Genomic DNA, 18,770 nt, shown 5'->3' on the forward strand with positions numbered 1-18,770 from the left:
CAACTTCCCTTTCTTTTTCTTTCTTGTTTCCATACCTAATGTAAACTCCAAGAAAGGCCTTTGTGGATGGGGCCTCATTGTAATACAACGGGGCACTACAACAATGTGGCGTCACCTATAAGTGATCTTAACCGTCCATTTGATAGTCCTTGCTTTGGATCCTTTATAGCCCAAAAAGACAGATTACGCAATCATAATTTCCATTAATGTGGTTTTTTAGTACAATCCTCTGTCTGGATATAGTTGTTGACCATCCATGTTTAACTAAAATAAGATCTATCAATTAGATGTAAGAATCAATCCATTGATACGAATTTTTGATCATAGGAGATCCAATGCAAGATCTATCAATTTTTATCGAAGGCGGCTAAAGAGTGGTTTCAAAAATTGAGGGGAGTGATATTCCCCCCCCCCCCCCTGATGGCTATTCCCTCCTGCCCCTCTCCTTTTAACAGAAATCGTTTACTTTTATGCTTTCGGAGTTAACGGTTGCTTCTCCACCCCTTCATAAAAAGTTAACGAAAACTGTTAGGCGGGGGGGGGGGGGGGGATTGAATAGCACTGCCCAAAATTAATTGTTAAAAATGGATTTTTTGTTGGTTTAAAGTATCATCAATAGTGGTTGTTGGGGTTGTTAAAGAATAATAAGGGCGCTAGTTGTTAGGTGGTTTGCCAAGAATCGAGAAAGGGTTTTCATGAAGAGGGGAAGGGCGAAGATCTCAGTTTCCATCTGCCTGTTTGAACCCGTTCAACTACCATTTACCTTTCAATTTATGCAATACATTACCCTTAACCTTCCTACTAATTATCAGTTATCAGAGCTTCTGATATACACCACCATGACTCCTTGTATCAGCAGTCCTCCATGGATGCCAATCTGCTGTTGGCGTGGATGAGGCCAAAACAAGGGGTGGAACATTGCCACATGGGAAAAACCAGAGACTATTTTCGTAAATTTCTTCAAAACCAGTGGCATCTCAAACCCTAAAATAGATGCAATAGTTACTAGCTATTTAAAGTCCTTACAAAACCTATATCCCGGGAGTGTAAAAAATCCACTTTGGGGTTGGTATCCTTCTGCTTGTCTTATTCTACATGCTTTTAACATTTATAAGACAAACGTACCCCTAACAAGGGTGGATTTGACCAATTTTAACGGTGGCAAAAGAGATCTTATCCACTAGAGTCATGCACTCATGCCTATACGGCTATACGTATGGATATTCATTCAACGATCCTATGGTTACTCATGTAATTTTCTCCAACAACAGTGGCTTTTCCAAACTTTTCTCATACGTAGGCGTAGCTACGTAAAAATAATAAATATTGGAAGTGATATATATCTACATATATATGCAACCCTTTTTATTTTCATCTGAACAACCCTCTCTAGTGTATTTATTCCCACTCTTTTACAATAGAGGAGGCTTTCCCAAGTTAAAAAAGGGAGCAAATAAATCAACCTTCACAGTTCAGAAACCCTAACTGCAGGACAAGCATTTCACGTCCACTTTAAAAACCGTCTCTCTCTCTCTCTCTCTCTCTCTCTCTCTGAAACCCTAATTTTATCAGTTCTCCCTTCACTATCAGAATCTACATAACCTCTTCCGAATTATCCAAAATGCCGCTCTATAAATCTGCCATTTACTTCAATTAGCTCTCTCTCATCGATCTCTCTGAGAAATTCTCTAAAATAATGTCCTTAGATGGTACTGTTGATCGAAGAGAAGAATCCCAAACCGGGAATGGGAATGGGAACGGGATCGTGGCATCGAGCCGTTCATCATACTCCGATCGACGGCTTAGATTGAATCCAAACACTGATCATAAGCCTGAGAGCTATGAAGATCTCCAATTGGAGTTCAATCCTACAGTTTTCAGCTCTCTGGAGCGACACTTGCCTCCGAGCATGTTATCTGTTCCTCGAGATGTTAAGGTTCAGTTCATGAAGGAGATTTTGGCGCGTTATTTGCCCGAAGGAGAACGATCGAGGGTAAGATCTCTTGTAAGGGTTTGATTTGATGTGTTTTTTTCTTAGAGTTAGGGTTTTTATCTGGGCTATATGTGAAATGATGAAATTTCTTCACTTACTTTTTAATCGATAAAAGGCCCGACTTTAAATGACGAAAATGCCCTCCTCTTGCACTGAAAAGTGTAAACATGGTGCAAATCTCTTGAGGGGGTTATGGGCTTTTGTTATGTAGTTCACTGCTGGTTTTGGTCGGTTTATTTGTAATTGGGGATGTTAGGGTAATTTGATTCTCTGTTTCCAGTGTAATTAGTAACTTTTTGTTTAGAATTTAGGTGTTATGGGCATTTTTTTACATGTTTTTTTTCTTCTTCCAACGGGTGGTTGTTTATGATTGTAACTTGAAAGCAAACATTCTTATATGTAAGATCTTGCACTGAAAAGTATCTGCATCGTGCAAATCTCTTGAGGGTGTTATGGGCATTTGTTATGTAGTTCACTACTGGTTTTGATTGGTTTATTTGTAATTGGGGAGTTTAAGCGGTAATTTGATTCTCTGTTTCCAATGTAATTAACGTTTTATTTATAATTTAGGTGATATGGGTGTTTCTTTTCTTTTTTCCCCAACGGGTGGTTGTTTATGATTGTAACTTGAAAGTGAAAATTCTTATATGTAAGATCTTCATATTAATTCAAAATTCTGTTAGAAATTTGGATGGAGATGTTACTTTTAATTTGTTCTTGCTCATGGGTGTTCGTTTTGATTTTAGATGGAAAAATTTTGTATGAAACGTTGGTATGTTGGATGATTAGAACATATCCATTAAAGAGTTGGGGCTAAACAAAAGAAAAGTACAAATTGAAGTTGCCAAAAACATTTGATAGAGTCGTGTTGGGATCAAACACTGGTCGACGTAGAAATATTTCTAAAGTACAAAAATGCCTTGGACTGAGCTTGTTGCTGATGGAATAACAGTTGGGACATCCTTTCGATATTCCTCAGTAGACCAGATATTGAATATTTACCTTGAAAATTCTCATTTTGCTTTTCTAATGTAACCCGTGATATATATAGGGCGATGATATTTTCACCCCCCTACAGTACGCATGCGCCCTCCTTCTAATGTGATTTGACGTCAAAAAGCACCGAAGTTGCCCACTGTTCACGTCAAATCACGTTATAAGGGGGGCGCATGCGTACTGAGGGGGAAATATCATCTCCCTATATATATATATATATATATATATATATATATATATAGAGAGAGAGAGAGAGAGAGAGAGAGAGAGAGAGAGAGAGAGAGAGAGAGAGAGAGAGAGAGAGAGTGTTGGTGCGCTTGAGTGCCCCAAACTCATGTCGGCCCACTTTGTTAGGATGATCCAAAGCATTCATTTGAAAGGCACTTACATAGATGGGGTATGTACCAAAAATTAGCTCCACAGGATCATCCTAACCCATCCATTTGGGGAGGTCAAAATGGACAGACTCTGTTTGTTCACAAATTTGCCCATTTTTGCCCTCCACTTTTGGAGGGGTTAGGATGATTCAATGGACCTGATTTTTAGTACATAGCCTATCTCTGATGGGGCTTTGCAAATGAATGGTTTGGATCACCACAAAAAATGTGGGACCCATGTGATTTGGCACTCGAGCCGTGCGCTCGAGCGCAACAACACTTTCCTCATATATATATATATATAAGGAGTCCATAGGATCATCCTAACCCATCCAAAATCGGAAGGAAAAATGGACAGACACTGTTTGTCGACAAATCCGCCCATTTTTGCCCTCCACTTTTGGAGGGATTAGGATGATCCAATGCACTTGATTTTTGGTACACACCCTATCTATGATGGGGCCTTGCAAATGAATGGTTTGGACTTTGGATCACCACAAAAAATGTGGGACCCATGTGTTTGGGATTGTGTGTGTGTATCTCTCTCTCTCTATTTATATATATATATATATATATATATATATATATATATAGAGAGAGAGAGAGAGAGAGAGAGAGAGAGAGAGAGAGAGAGAGAGAGAGAGAAAGTGTAGCTACACATACGTGTAGCTAACTTAGCTACACCAACGGCTTAAAATACAGTGGGCCTCACATTGTTTGGGTGATGCAAACCATTCACTTGATGGGCCCTCACATAGATAGGGTGTGCCCAAAAAATCAGCTCCATAGGATCATCCCAACCCTACGATTTGTGGAGGCAAAATTGGACGTGTAAAAACCTTCACAAATCTATCAATTTTTGCCTTCACAGTTTGAAGGGTTGGGATGATCCTATGGAGCTGATTTTTTGGGCACACCCTATCAATGTGAGGGCCTATCAAATGAATGGTTTGGATCACCCAAATAATGTGGGCCCACTGTATTTTAAGCCGTCGGTGTAGCTAAGTTAGCTACACGTATGTGTAGCTTCACTTAACTCATATATATATATATATATATATTTGGTTTTTTAAATCTCAGGATTATTTTGGGATTTTTTCGTTTTATCAAAATGTCGCAATAAAAACACGATATTTTGAAAATAATCGGAGATATTTGTGACATAGATATAGCCTGTGCTACTTCTGTTATTTCTCTAACTGACAGATCCGGTAGGATTTTCCCATCCACCTTTCAGTCTCCCTGGCTAAGGGGTCGAGATCCTCCACTTTAAGAGTAAATACGTTCATCCAAGTGGCTTGGCACTGGAGTTAGAAGGTTTGGTTCCATGTGTGAAAAGGTTCTCAGGCACATTTTAAATTTACTTGATCTGGAAAGAGGTTTTAATCTCATGCTTCTCTACGTATAACATATTGTTTGTAATTGGGGAATTACAGTTGCGATATATTTTCTAAATTCCCAACTATACAGAGACGTAGTGATGCAGTCGTACATTCTGATTCGGAATTTTGATTGAATATAGAATTTGACGCTTCTTAATTGAAACTAGATTTCTATTTTATTTATTAATTGTAACAGGAGTAACTATGTACTTCTAGTGGCACCGTTTGGATTTTAAGTTTTTTTTCTAATTTTCTCTTTAATTTTTGAAGTTCTAGTACTTGCATGGAACTTTAAATTTGTGAAAAGCAGACACCAGCTGATGTCAACTAGTTATGCATCTTATACTGGCGAACAAAATTTACAATAAATTTGTTAAGTGTATTTATATACTTATATGGGCATTCTTGTCATTTTACATATGTAACCCTCTCTCTCTCTCTCTCTCTCTCTCTCACACACACACACACACACACACACACACACATCATTTTCGTGTGGGAGAGGATACAACTCTCTCTCATCTCTTCTCCACTTCTTTTCTTCTTCTCTAAACCTCTTCTATCCTCATGGAAGATAGGATACCTTTAACATGGTATCAGAGCTAAAGGTTAGAAGAATCTCCATCAACATTGAAGAAGGTTAGAAGATTCTCCTCTCTTCCCTTCCCTTTCTCTTTCCCTAGCCGTCCACCACTACACTCAAATCCCTTTGGGTTTTCAACATCAAACCCTAGCTGCCACCTCCATTCTTTCTTTCTTTGATTTTTTTTATAATGACTTTCTTTCTCAGATTTTTACTCCACCCCAACCCTTAACAGTCCCTACAATCCTCCTCTCTTGAGTTTACTCCACCCCAACCCTAACTCCAGTCCCTATTACATTAAGAGTCTTTGTAATCGAAGTTGGACATTTTCTGACTCGATTTCTCCTCTCCCCAAAGTTCTCTTCCCCTAGAAAGTCTGCACCAAGGTTGGACAAAATTGCAGATTGTAGCCCAATAAGAAGTTGATAAAGATTCCTATTCCTTTGAAACAAGGCTTGCGCACTTCTATGCTACATCATATGTTAACGTGCACATGACCGTACGCACTCTTGATCTTGTGCTTTTGAATGTGATAACTCTGCACCACATAACTGAAGGAAAGTAAAAAAATTCTTACGTCCGTCATCCTTGCATTGCCTTGTTGGAGCCTTTGGTGGGTTCGAAATTTGGGCAGTAAAGGTGTGGGTATACTTCAAACTCTAATTAGCACGAGTTACTTTCTTACAATTGTTGAATGCATTTTAGGAAGACGATCTTTCAAGTTTCTCAAGCTATGGAAGATATTTCTTACTGTAATGTACACATATGAGCACCCGTCTTTTCTCTCATATGATGGTGACGATTAAGTTCTTTTACTTTTGCTAACAGTGTATAGGTGTAGTTATAGTTCCTTGGCTGTGTTATGTATCATGGATTTCACATTTGGACGACATCTACTGGTTTTGAAGCCTCACGACATTATTTGTTGCATTCTATAAACCATTGTGCTTATGTCTTGCACACCTTTTTATTGAATCTCCACATTTACTTCCAAATAAAACATTTAATTTCTTCATGTGTTTTCTTTTGTATAGGACAAGTAGTTTCTAAGGAAACAGTTCTTGACAGTCTTCCCATTTTTCTTTATCAGGTTCAGAGGCATAGGGAATACAGACAAAAAATTATGTCAAACTACCAGGTTTGTTGTTTGGTTGTTCAATGAACTTTTGATTGGGTTGTTTAGTTTCATATGTAGTGGTGTGGTTTTTTATTATGTTGATATTGCGTGTAGATGATCACACTATTTATATGTGAAACACCTCTGTTTTCCCATAAAAGGAAAATTTCCGTCTCACTTGAAGAAGTCTGCAATTTACAAGAGGATCATTAATAAATGGCTTGATCGCCAATCATGAGTTGAGTGGCAAAAAAAAGAAGTCATTTACCAATGCTGAATCTCATTATTAAATGCCTTGATCGCCAATCATGAGTTGAGTGGCAAAAAAGAAGTCATTTACCAATGCTGAATCTCAATTGTTGCCATACCGCATATATCTTGTCCATATTGTTATATATATTAATAAGATTGTCTAATGTAGTTAGTCAAATTTATCTTTAAAAAAAAAAAATAAAAATAAAAAATCTTTTGCACTTTTTAATGTATTTTTGAAGGTTTACTGTATGCTGTTCTTTCTATTGTGCCTGTTTTCTGCAGCTACCATTTTAGCAAGTCTTTTGCCTTGTCATTCATCTTACATGCTTTATTATTGTTAATTAATTTTCCAACGTGGAAGGAATGTTTCCTTCTCATCAAAATCCCATTGTCCTATGGTCCAGTGAGCTGTTTCCACCGTGGAGATTGCTCTTTCCATCTATGTGACAATATCTCCGATTGTTTCAAGTTATTGTAGTATTTGATATTATCTTGATACTTTCCCAATAAATTGAATTTACCACGAGAAATGTTTTTTTAATTATCACAGCATTATCTCAATACTATCATGGTGTTTCCATTTCTTATGTATAACGGCATATAACTTTTATTCTTTGTATAAATTTATTTACTTTCTTTTGAATCGTATGCATTTTAATTATTTTATCTTCTGCGGTAGTCTGCCGATTTTTTTTTTCTTCAATATTTTCATCAAGTTCTGAAATTATCCTTCTAAATACTTGAGCCAATAAATTATCGAGAACAATGTTTGTCGGTGTGCTCATCGTGCCAGATACTCTGCGCATGACTTTCTGCCACCCCTTTTGAGATTGCTGTTGCTACCCTTGCTGGACACCGTTATTAACCCCATAAAGTTAATGCAGATATGGGACACAGTTATTAACCCCATAAAGTTAGTGCAGCTATGGGATCCTTCATTGTTTTCTATTCTTGCCGTTTGGATCAATAGATCTGATCACATAAACGAGGCAGAAGTGGGGCCTAATAAGTGTCTTAGGAAGCAGCCTAAAGTGATTATCTTTTCAGCATTTTCCATTTCATTGTGGTTCCCATGACATCATCCCTTTTGTTTTCCTTTTGGGTGGGCCTGCTGAAATGCACCAATCATGATGTGTATATGATGCATCATTTTTTTCTTGCTTTTCCGACCACAGCGCTTCCCTAAATTAATTTATGTTTCTGATATTGCATCCCTTTTGTTTTCTTTTTGGGTGGGCCTGCTGAAATTCACCAATCATGATGTGTATATGATGCATCATTTTTTTTCTTGCTTTTCCGACTACAGCGCTTCCCTAAATTAATTTATGTTTCTGATATGGTGTCCTTATGGATACTTTCTTGGTTTTTTATTTTTTTGTTGCTTTGAAATGTCTTTTAATATTAACTAGTTTTCCAACACGTGCAAGCGCACATATGGAAAGGTATGTGCCCTGCTCAATCTTATCTACATACCTTGTATGTTAGTTATTGAAACTAATCAGTTGTGGGTCCCATAGTTGGTAGTCCAAGTTCTTGATGCAGAAGCGCACAGATAAGGTGATCCTAACTGTCGCCATTAAAAAAAAGTGATCCTAACTGTCAATCCCATAGTCAAGATATAGGATCCCCCGCAAAAAAAAAGAGAAAAAAAAATCCTTGAATTCCTCTCCTTGCGGATCAGCCGAAACACTGATGGAACAGAACCTTCGAGAGGCATGCTTTTTTTTTTCTTTTATTTCCAATTCGACGGAACCTCCATCTTTAGAAACCTCCAAGACATTTAAAATTAGAGGGATTAATGAAAACCATAATCACAAATATTTGTCTCGGGAGTTTCTTCGGAAGGGTGTATCTCAGGATATTTTAATCTTTTTTGTTAAGTTCGGGTTTATATCAGAAAATAAAATATAAAATTTAAGAACAAAAATAGGACAAAAATATTGTTGTGAATTTATTGCGATATTTGTGTCATTTTGCCGATAAAATATGAAGATTTTTTGATGATTTTTCAAAATCCCGAGACAATTTGGAATTATGTCATTTTGCCAACTTGATTGCCAGTTAATATTTTGCCTTGAAGCACTGGCCATTCTCTCTATTTTTCCCTCAATAGAAGTGGAATAATAATTTTTGATTATCCGTTGTTTGCGTACAGTGCGAGATATTTGTGTTTTTTAGTGTCATATCTCACTGGTTGCTAGTTATGCATTTTTAGGTTATCACCCAATGTTTGCTAGTTGGGGTTGCGTGATGTAGGATCGGGGAGGGAAAATAGAAGAAAGAGGAGAAAGAGAAGAAGTAGAAGAGAAGTAGAAGAATAAGAGAAGAAGTAGAGAAGTAGAGACGAAGTTAGGGAGAAGAGGAGAAGAAGAGGAGAGGAGAACTAGAAGAAGAGAAGAAGAGGGGAGCAGAGAGAGGAAATTAGAGTGGAGAGTCTCAATTCAATTCAATAATCATCAAAGTTCACAATAAAGCTGTAAAGAGGCCTATAAATAGGCAATTAACAACCTAAAAGATAGAAACCTACATTAGGATGTTTGTTTGCCTATATATGGGCATCTTTACAGCTTATTTTGTAATTTTTGATGATTATTGATATTGAATAAAGATTCTTCTCCCTCTAATTCTGGTTTTCTTCTTCTCTCTTCTGATATCTTCTCTTCTCTCCCTAAATTCTTCTATTCGTTTGGTTATTTTTGTCTCTTCTTCAGGTTATTTTCGTCTCTTCTTCCCCTATTCTTCTAATTCTATCCCTTTTTGTCTATTTCTCTCCCCTTTCCTCAATTTTTCTTCACGGCTCTTGCTCGGTTGGTAAAGATCATGTTCTTTGACCTTGAGGTCGGAGGTTCGATCCCAGCTTACCTACAAAAAAAAAAAAAAAAAAAAAACCACTTTGTTTCCTAGTTTAATATGTTCTTATGTTATCACTCGCTGATTTTAGATTTTTAGGTTTTCCTCACGACCTTGTTTTAGTTTTCTCTTCTTGTTGTGATGTTGCCTTCAATGGTAAATAGTCTTAGAATGTTTGTACTTTGTAGTAATATATTAACACTATTAGTACTTATATAATCTTTCTTGTATTCTTTGTTTTTTTTTTTTTTTTTGAAGTTTTTCTGCAGATAAAATAGTTATAGGAGCTCGATTCTCATACCGCTTTCTTAATTCTGCTTTGTTTCTTGTGCAGCCTCTGCATAAAGAGCTGTACAATATGCAACCTACAACCTTCTTTGTTCCATCATTTATTAATGCAATCACTTCCAATTCAGAGGAGAGTTTAAGAAATATAATTTCTGAACCTTCTCCTGGAGTGTATACATTTGCAATGCTTCAACCAAGTTTCTGTGAGTTGTTGTTATCTGAGGTATCCTTCATCATACTGTTAGCTATCTGCATGGTAGAATTAATATCTATGTGTAGCTTGTCCTTTTGAGCCTAGACTTTTCTGTGTCGTTAGGTGGATAATTTTGAAAGGTGGGTTCGTGAATCCAAATTCAGAATTATGCGGCCAAACACAATGAATAAATATGGTGCCGTTCTTGATGATTTTGGCCTGGAAACCATGCTTGACAAACTTATGGCTGAATTTGTATGTCCTATATCTAAAGGTGATATATTTCTTCTCAAAATGAACATCAGTTCTGTAGATACAACCATGGTTTTAAATTTCGGTCCTGACCGAAACTGAAATTTCGGCTGAAATCCCAGAATTTCAGCCGAAATCCGGTAATTAAAAAAATAATTATTTAATTATTTACCAAATTTCCTGAAATTATGGACTAATTCTATATATATATTTTTAAAAAAGGTCAATTTCTTGAAATTTCGAAATTTGGTAAAACCCGAAATTTCGGATTTTGCCAAATTTCGGTTTCGGTCATTTCGGTTCGAAATTTCGGATTTCATCCGAAATTTAAAACCATGGATACAACATAAGAAATATCCATTCAGTTATGACTAAGTCAGTTTTTTTTCTCATTTTTGTTTGCGTGAAATTTCCTTTATTGTGCAGTATTTTTTCCTGAAGTCGGTGGCTCAACGCTGGACTCCCATCATGGTTTTGTTGTTGAATATGGAAAAGATAGGGATGTGGAGTTGGGTGGGTTCTTTCGTTGAGCTTTCTTTGCATTAATTGCCTGTGCATTTGTGGATATGTATAATTCCTCAGCCGTACATAAAAAAGCAACTGACTAAAGTTAAAGTTGGAACTAAATTTTGTAACATCTCTTGTGAGGAATCTAAAAAAACTTCGGTTGTAATATTTTCCCTTCCCAGTTTGAGTGTCAAAATCCTAATATCTGTCGTTCTAATTCTCTACGGTTTCATTTTGTAGGTTTCCATGTGGATGATTCAGAAGTCACTTTGAATGTATGCTTGGGTAAGCAATTTTCTGGCGGAGAATTATTCTTTCGAGGTATTCGTTGTGACAAACACGTTAACTCAGAAATTCAACCCGAGGTACGCTAGTCTCTATTATCAATATTGGATCATGCAGGGTGAATCATTTTTTCAATTTGTTTTTTTAAGAGTAAGCAAGGTTTTGGGCATAATTTATAGTTATAAGTCCAATGAGTCGATTGTCATTCTGTTCATTTTTTGAATGATTTCCGTTCTGTTCACTTTTTTATTGGATAATTTTGAAAAGGAGTATGCTGAATGCTATTAAATTCATATCCTATACTTTTTTTTTGAATGGCAAAGATTTCATTAAAAAGACCAAGATGGTCAATTACAAGAAATCAAAAAATGGAAAAAAGATACAAAGAGAACATAAATGAAGCATAATACAACACGAAATCAGGGCGGGAGGAAATCAAAGAGCTAAATATCATCCAACTGCACCACTTCCCTAGCAGGCCTATCCGCCACCTTGTTTCCAGATCTCCTATTATGACGAAATGAAATGGAATGGTTTCCAATGATGTCTTTAATCTCCTCAAAATAATCAGCAAATCTCCAAGGAAAAACACGGGAACCACACAACCATCGAATAACATTAAGGGAATCTCCCTCAACCATGACTCTATCCAACTCATCACCCCTTAGGAATTTGATACCTTGATGCACAGCCCGAGCCTCAGCTTCATTTGGGTCAGCAACTCCAATTGGACTAGAAAAAGCCCACTTCACCAAACCCTCCTCATCTCTAAGAACACCCCCTATGCCAGCCGACCCCGGATTACCAATGCTTGAGCCATCAAAATTTAGTTTTAAGCCCCCTAATAGGAGGTGGAACCCATGCTTCAATAATTTTAGGTCTAGATTCCGGACTAAAACAAACCTCTCGCCATCCATATCACAAATCATAAGCCGAGACAAATCTAAAAGATGAAGAAGATTTAGCCCACTAGATGGTAAGGGTGATAGTCTTACTGAGAAGAAAAGAAACCCTCTTAGACCTACCTTTGAAAATCCTTGCGTTTCTCTCCTTCCACAATACCCAAAGAACCGCCAAGAAAGAAATATTCCAAAGCATCTTACCCTTATTCCTCCAAGGGCACATTTGCCAATACTCAAAAAGTGAACTAAGAGAGCAAGGAAATACCCATAATATACCAAAACGTTGCAAGATACCACTCCAAATCTTTCTGGCCAATGTGGTTTAATTATAACATGCACTGGATGAGTATGTTGATTAAATTCATATCCTATACTGACATCATAACGTGCACTTGATGAGTATATTGTTTAATTATAAAATTAGCAATTTTTAACAGTTTACAAACAATAAAATAAATAAAACTGATAACCAAAGGTTCTGTAAAAGTGCATGGTCTTCCATATCAAAAGACCACAAGTTGCTCCTAAATTCTGGTCAATTATTCCACCTTCTTTGCACATCTAGAATGAAAGTATATAATGTACTTGCAATCTACTAGGTTTTCCAAGGCTATCGTGAGTCCCTCGGCTTGAGTTACTTGTTCGTTAGCTATATTGAACAACTTGGTGAAAATATCTTACGGTACACTTAAAGGTGGGAATCTCATACAGCACACTAAAAACTAGAAAATAACTGGTAAATGTATACTCAACTCAACTCAACAAAGCCTTTGTCCCAAACTAGAAAATAATTGGTAAATGTATAAAAAAAAAAGGATAGTAGTAGGATGTTTGTTTATTTTTAAACATGAAAGGCAAAAGTAGTGAGAGGTTCATTTTTTTTTCTTTTGTTCAAAATCTAGGTTATCCGTCTCAGTTGCCTTATTCCTTCTCCGGCCCTATCGGCTTTGCGAATTCTAATGAGGAGGAGATGTGGGCAATTCTACAAGGAATAAGGAAACTGGAGCTGGAAAACCTAGATAAGTTTGTGGTGGAGGGAGACACTCTAATGTGATTCGATGGTTAAAAGGTTCTTCATGGCCACCTTGGAGGTTTGCTCATTGGATGGATGAGATCTCCGATCGGATTGGAGGATCGTTGATTAAATTTCACCATGTTAGAAGATCAGCTAATAGAGAGGGCGATCAGCTTACCAGAGATGGATAGATAGGACTGCTTTGGAGTAAATTGAACCACCTCAGCTAATAGAGAGGCCGATCAGCTTACCAAAACTAGCAAGTCAGACAGCTTCTGGGCCTTGAGACCCCCATCTTTTAAACATGGACTATATATATATTTTTTTATTTTTTTTGCAATTTATTGTTGCATGGTTCACCTCTCTATGATTATGGTAAATTGAACCAAAATTATGAGAAATTTATGAAAAGCCGTTCATATTTCCTGCACTTGCCTCTTAACTCAAGAAAGAAGATATCAAGATACCAAGGGAGTCAACCTTAAAGGCCATTGGCGTCGATGCTTTGTAAAAACTAGTACCATACCAAGTCTAAGAACATCCAGCTTTGTTATAGTTGCTCTTGTTGACCTCCTTTGGTTAGCTTAGAGCAAAACTATTCACCATATGAAGTGATCCCTGATAAGGCTTCATTTCCATTTTCTTCTCTTTTATTGTCTTATTTATATGCTAATCTAATTAAATCTGACCCCGATTTTGATCTTTCAAGTGGTTGTAGACAACATAACTCATGTAAAATTTATCAGGCAAGATGCTAGCACCACTAGCCACTAGATCTGGTTTATAGTTTTGGTTGACTTTTGTGAATGGCCCCTGGTTGGTGCTTCAGTGAACTTCAAATCATTATCTCCCCTGATTCCTTATTATCTACACAGTTTAAATTTTAACCTTCAACAGCAATGTCTTCACACTATATGGACATTAGTCTGTGCATGTCATCTCATACTTAAATCTTTCATGCACATTTTTTCTTGTCTTAGCTTGGGGGCAGTTGCTTCTGGAATTTGCTTTCACTCAGCACGACTTATTTTTGTAGAATGTTTTTCTTTTTGCATACATTTGTTGCACGTTCAACCTTCTTGTAAGGCAATATGTCTCTTTTATCTTCCACCCTAAAGTTTATAACATATGCATAATTTATCATGTGATTCCTATACTTTTGATGGCTTTGATTGGTTATGCTATATTGAGCTTGTCCGCATGGAATTTCATAGAGCCTAATATTAACTATATTTTAGAATTTTCACTTATCAGTGCATGCTGTGGATATGACTACCAGTGGTTGAACACCTTTCTGATGGACGTTTCTGCTTCCTTGGTAGGAAATATTAGATTATTCTCATGTCCCTGGACAAGCTGTGCTTCATCGTGGCCGCCACCGGCATGGTGCCAGGCCCACAACAACTGGTCATAGGATCAATTTACTCCTGTGGTGCAGAAGGTATCTTTGCATCTCCCTTGCATCTCTCATGCAGCTTTGTTAGTTGTTATCCTTCTGAAAGTTCCTGTCAAGGGAATGCTACTAATATACCATATAGGAAATAAGATCTGTTTGTTTTGTGGCCTTTTTTTTTTTTTTTGAAAGATAACAAAATCTTATTCCATCAAAATAGCAGTTACAAAAGGGGACAAGTTGTCCCCCACGCTACAGTGGATTGAGCAATTAAAGTCAGCAGCAGTTCCAATTTGATACATGAATCCTCATGGCACTTCCCCCATAGGAACATGGACCGCCACATGAGCGTCAGAACGACCGATCCCCTCCTTTGCCAATCAGTCCGCCGTGTCATTAGCGGATCTTCTCATATGCGAGAGCTGAGGATGGAGAACACGAACGAGGTCCCGAATTTCGTCAATGATATTGTGGAGCTGCCAAGGCCTGCAACACCGATTCGCAGCCCAAGCAATGACATTAGCAGAGTCCCCCTCAATTGTTAAAGGCCCCAAATTGTGATTCACATACCTCCGCAATCCAAATAGTAAAGCAGATGCCTCAGCTTCGTTAGCATCACACATCCCGGCGGGAGCTGAGTAAGACATAATGATATGGCTGTTCGTGTCATGAATCACTCCGCCGAAACCCGCCGCCCTATCAGGATTATCGAGAGAACTCCAATCGAAATTCAGCTTGTACCAGCCCTCACCGAGATTTCTTCTCCAGTATCACCGAAAGCCAACGACACAAAATTTCACTCATGGAGTAAGGGATGCCACCCTTAGCTTTCGACCAATATATAATTTTGAGTTTGATATCGAGTGCAACGTGATGCCGCGCCCTTTCTTGGCCATTAAAAATACGATTTTCCCTCTCCATCCAAATGTGCCATATGACTGCATAAAGATTGATCGCCACATGGACTTACCAAGACATCTTTGAAAAGCATCACCCCAATTGAGTATGACCTTATTGATTTTCCTTTGTAGACTCCAAAAATTTTTAGAATCCCCATCCATAACTGATAAGAGAAGGGGGCAGAGTAGGAACAAATGATCCAATGTATCGCAGTTGTTGAAGCATAACATACACCTGCTTGCTAGTTGGAACCCGTGTATCTTCAAGTGCTTACAGGTATTAATACCGCACTGAACCATGGTCTACGTGAACGCTGTAGTGCGGAGAGGAGCAATTGGACGCCAAACTCTGGTGCGCCGAGAGATATTACCATGTCTCTCATTAAGTTTAGTATAGAATGATTTGACTGAGAAGCCACCTTCGGGTTCTGGTGTCCACACCCAGCTGTCTTCCACATTTGGTGATAAATACCAAGAAGATAGAAGCTGCAACAGATCACCAAAATGCTCAATTTCATGGTCCTTGAGGTGCCGCTGGAGACAAATATCCCAGAAATTGCTTCCATGACCCTCTGCCCTCATCAGATTGTTAGCAATTCTTGCCTCTGGTTGTGATGCAAGTCGTAATAGATCCGGGTATACTTCACATAGTGGTTTATCCCTCACCCAAAGATCAACCAACAACGGATATTCGCCCCTTTACCTGCCTTGAAATGGATGTGCTGCTGGAATTGTTCACGGGTAGAATTTATTGATTTCCACACAGCAGAGCCTCTACCAGGCAATGAATTACGGCACATCCAATCCCCCCAATCTCTACCGTATTTGTAGCCAATTTATGCCAAAGTGCCTCCTTCTCAATGCCAAATCTCCATAATAACGCCTTGTTTCTTAATCTGATCTTGCCAATACCAAGTGCTCCTTTTTTCTTTGATTTGCTTATAATGCTTGGATTGAACCAACGTTTTAAAAGGCATACGAGACGTATATCTGAAGCGTACATTCGTGAGGTGTACACCTCAGATCAATATTTTGAAAATTAGAATCACATCACCCCGTACGATTCCTTACAGCTTATATCTCTTAATTATATTATCCACCTTGTGTGTCAAAGCGTATTCCCATGTACAGTCATTACCATGGCAAATAAACTCTTCTCTCCATATATGGCCTCCTCCAATTGAGCTATCTGATCAAATCCAGTCTATTTGTTTACCATAGTGTGATGCTTTGAGTGCCATATAAGGTACTAGATCTGTTGTTCCATATTGGCTCTAATTAGCATTGAAATTGAGAATGTTTCCTATTGACGAGTTTAACATTCAGTTGGTTTTGCATTTGGGTTCCCTGTGGCTTACCAAAATGGCATTTATTTGACAATAGATTTATGATAGAACCATGCCAATTATCTCAGACAGTAAATTCCTTGTCAGCATTTCCACTGATCTTCATTTCGGACTTTTCTGATGCCAAATTGAATTTCTTGTGATAAAATTATCATGGACACATGAAGGTTGGAAAGTGAACGACGAAAACCATAGAATAGATGCGTGGAAGGCTTCTGAAATTAAGAGCCTCCTTTTGAAAATATCTATTTGGACAAGCAATATTTCCTCGCCTCTATTGTTATTTATGTTTCCTCCGAGTTGAAATATTTTCTGCTGTTTCTGTTATGATTTGTTCAGCACTGTGCTTGGTTCCTCCTTGCAGAACATGGATAATTCTGAGGCCCCTTTATTGATTGAACTGCACACTTTAAATTGTTCTTGCAGTTCCATCTTTAGGGAGCTGAAGAAGTATCAGAAAGATTTTTCTAGCTGGTGCGGAGAGTGCAAACGTGAGAAGAAAGAAAGGCAACGTAATTCGATTGCTGCTAACAAACTGGTAAAGTGAATAGTGAATCTCAAACTCGATCTGTTATTCTACCAAGTAAATTGCAGCTTAAAATAGGCAAGTCATAAAAAGACGTGCTTTTGAAACGGGTATTTTCTGTGCATTGCTCTTTCGGCAGGAATTCCTTAGGAGGGAAGGAGAATCCATGATTTGAGATGTCCATCGCTGTTTGTAATTTACACTGGGTGCTTGTAAAATATCAGTGTCATCCTCACCCAGACATTTAAAAAAATGGAACTTTTGTTTTGTGTGCTTGATCCATTTTTCAAGTTGATGGCAACCCAAAAGATGTTCTAGTAAATTGCATGGTGATTTATCTATCAGTTGGCTTAACCATACTGCCAATATGATCATGTTCCTAAATGCCAACTTTCCTGCAAAAACTCTTGAACTTGATTTGGCCACAAATGCCAATATTCTTTTCCTGGGTAGTTCTGAAAGTAATCTCAATTCTGTTTGATCGTTTGATCATGATCCGAGGATTACAACTGCGGCAACTGATGGATTGGCCAGAATTTCTTATCCTTCTCAACGATTTCTCCAACTAAGGATTCTAGTTTGGTGCCATAGAGACCTCCCGTCTCGCATGCTAGCAACAACAAAACGCTGTAAAAAAACACGGCAAATGAGAAAATCAGGGGTGTGTGCCTTCAAATTGTTCTGTATTTAGAAGGGATTGTCCAATGCTAGAAATGTTATTCTGATCAAACAATGAGGATTTGTACTCTTCTAATCTCTTTCCATTGCTCTCTATACTTTTAATTTTTATTGTCATCGCTTCAATCATGTAAATTAATATCTTCTCTAGTATCATTTAGGTCATAACTATACAATTGTGGCTTGCAAACAGATAGTTAAAACAGAAGTTGCATAACAATTCAAATTCAATGGGCAGAAGTTCATTTTTGTGAGTTTTTCATTTTTCGGATGAGGGCAACATCCAAATGGCTCCGTCCATGCGAAGTCATGGGATTTTCCCCTGATTGGTTGTTTTGTTTCCAGTCCTCTCTTATCTATTGAGAAGATGACAGTGGAAAATAGTTTCTCAAAAATCTTGTGAAATGGAAGAGATTTTGAGATAAAGTTTAAGCAAAATTGTACTTTATTATTATTTGTATTTCTCTAACTCTTTTTTCTTTGGAGGTTTGATATTGTTGCCCACTCAATTGAACCAATCTCGCATTTACTTCATTACGATGACACCAAGTAGGCTTTTTTGGTGTCTCTTACCAAATAAAACAATGGGAAGGGTGTTTGTAAGATTTTCTAGTGTCGAAGTCCGAATCTTGGGCATTATTTGGTTGTTTAACTTGTCTTGGTAAGAGAGGTAAAAAAGTAAAGTGATACACTAGTAAAGTAGTGCTACATTACGTGCACACCCCCCTTATAACCTGGTTTGACCTGAAAATGGGCAACTTCATGTCAAATCACCTTATAAGGGGGGTGTGCAAGTACTGCATGGGGGTGAAAAATATAATCACCCTAACTAATTTCGCACTGATTTTCTTAACAAATTCCCTGAGAAAAATGACTAGGGCCAACTTCTTTACCCCAATAGTGAAGGGCTTTTTGTAGATTTTACATTCTTAA

General features: G+C 37.7%; 1 protein-coding gene across 2 annotated transcripts; it reads left to right on the forward strand.

Annotated features, from left to right (window-relative positions):
- The first annotated feature begins 1,444 nt into the window (after positions 1-1,444).
- Positions 1,445-18,068, forward strand: LOC143884361 (2-oxoglutarate and iron-dependent oxygenase domain-containing protein CP2-like). 2 transcript variants are annotated; one of them, XR_013252827.1, is made up of 9 exons: positions 1,445-1,993; positions 6,422-6,469; positions 9,888-10,064; positions 10,158-10,308; positions 10,713-10,799; positions 11,034-11,158; positions 14,328-14,436; positions 17,060-17,171; positions 17,299-18,068. XR_013252827.1 is itself a non-coding variant. In XM_077387877.1 (9 exons), exons 1-9 carry the CDS (start codon positions 1,697-1,699, stop codon positions 17,332-17,334), a joined length of 1,152 nt encoding a protein of 383 aa, XP_077243992.1. In that variant the 5' UTR covers positions 1,455-1,696; the 3' UTR covers positions 17,335-18,068. The 2 variants fall into 2 exon arrangements, 1 of the variants encoding a protein (XP_077243992.1); XM_077387877.1 differs by having other exon boundaries at positions 1,455-1,993; positions 14,318-14,436.
- Positions 18,069-18,770: the final 702 nt, after the last annotated feature.

The sequence above is a fragment of the Tasmannia lanceolata genome, unplaced genomic scaffold (genome assembly GCF_043159265.1).
Source record: "Tasmannia lanceolata isolate RefF3 unplaced genomic scaffold, GAP_Taslan_0.1 ptg000008l, whole genome shotgun sequence".
Lineage (NCBI taxonomy): Eukaryota > Viridiplantae > Streptophyta > Magnoliopsida > Canellales > Winteraceae > Tasmannia > Tasmannia lanceolata.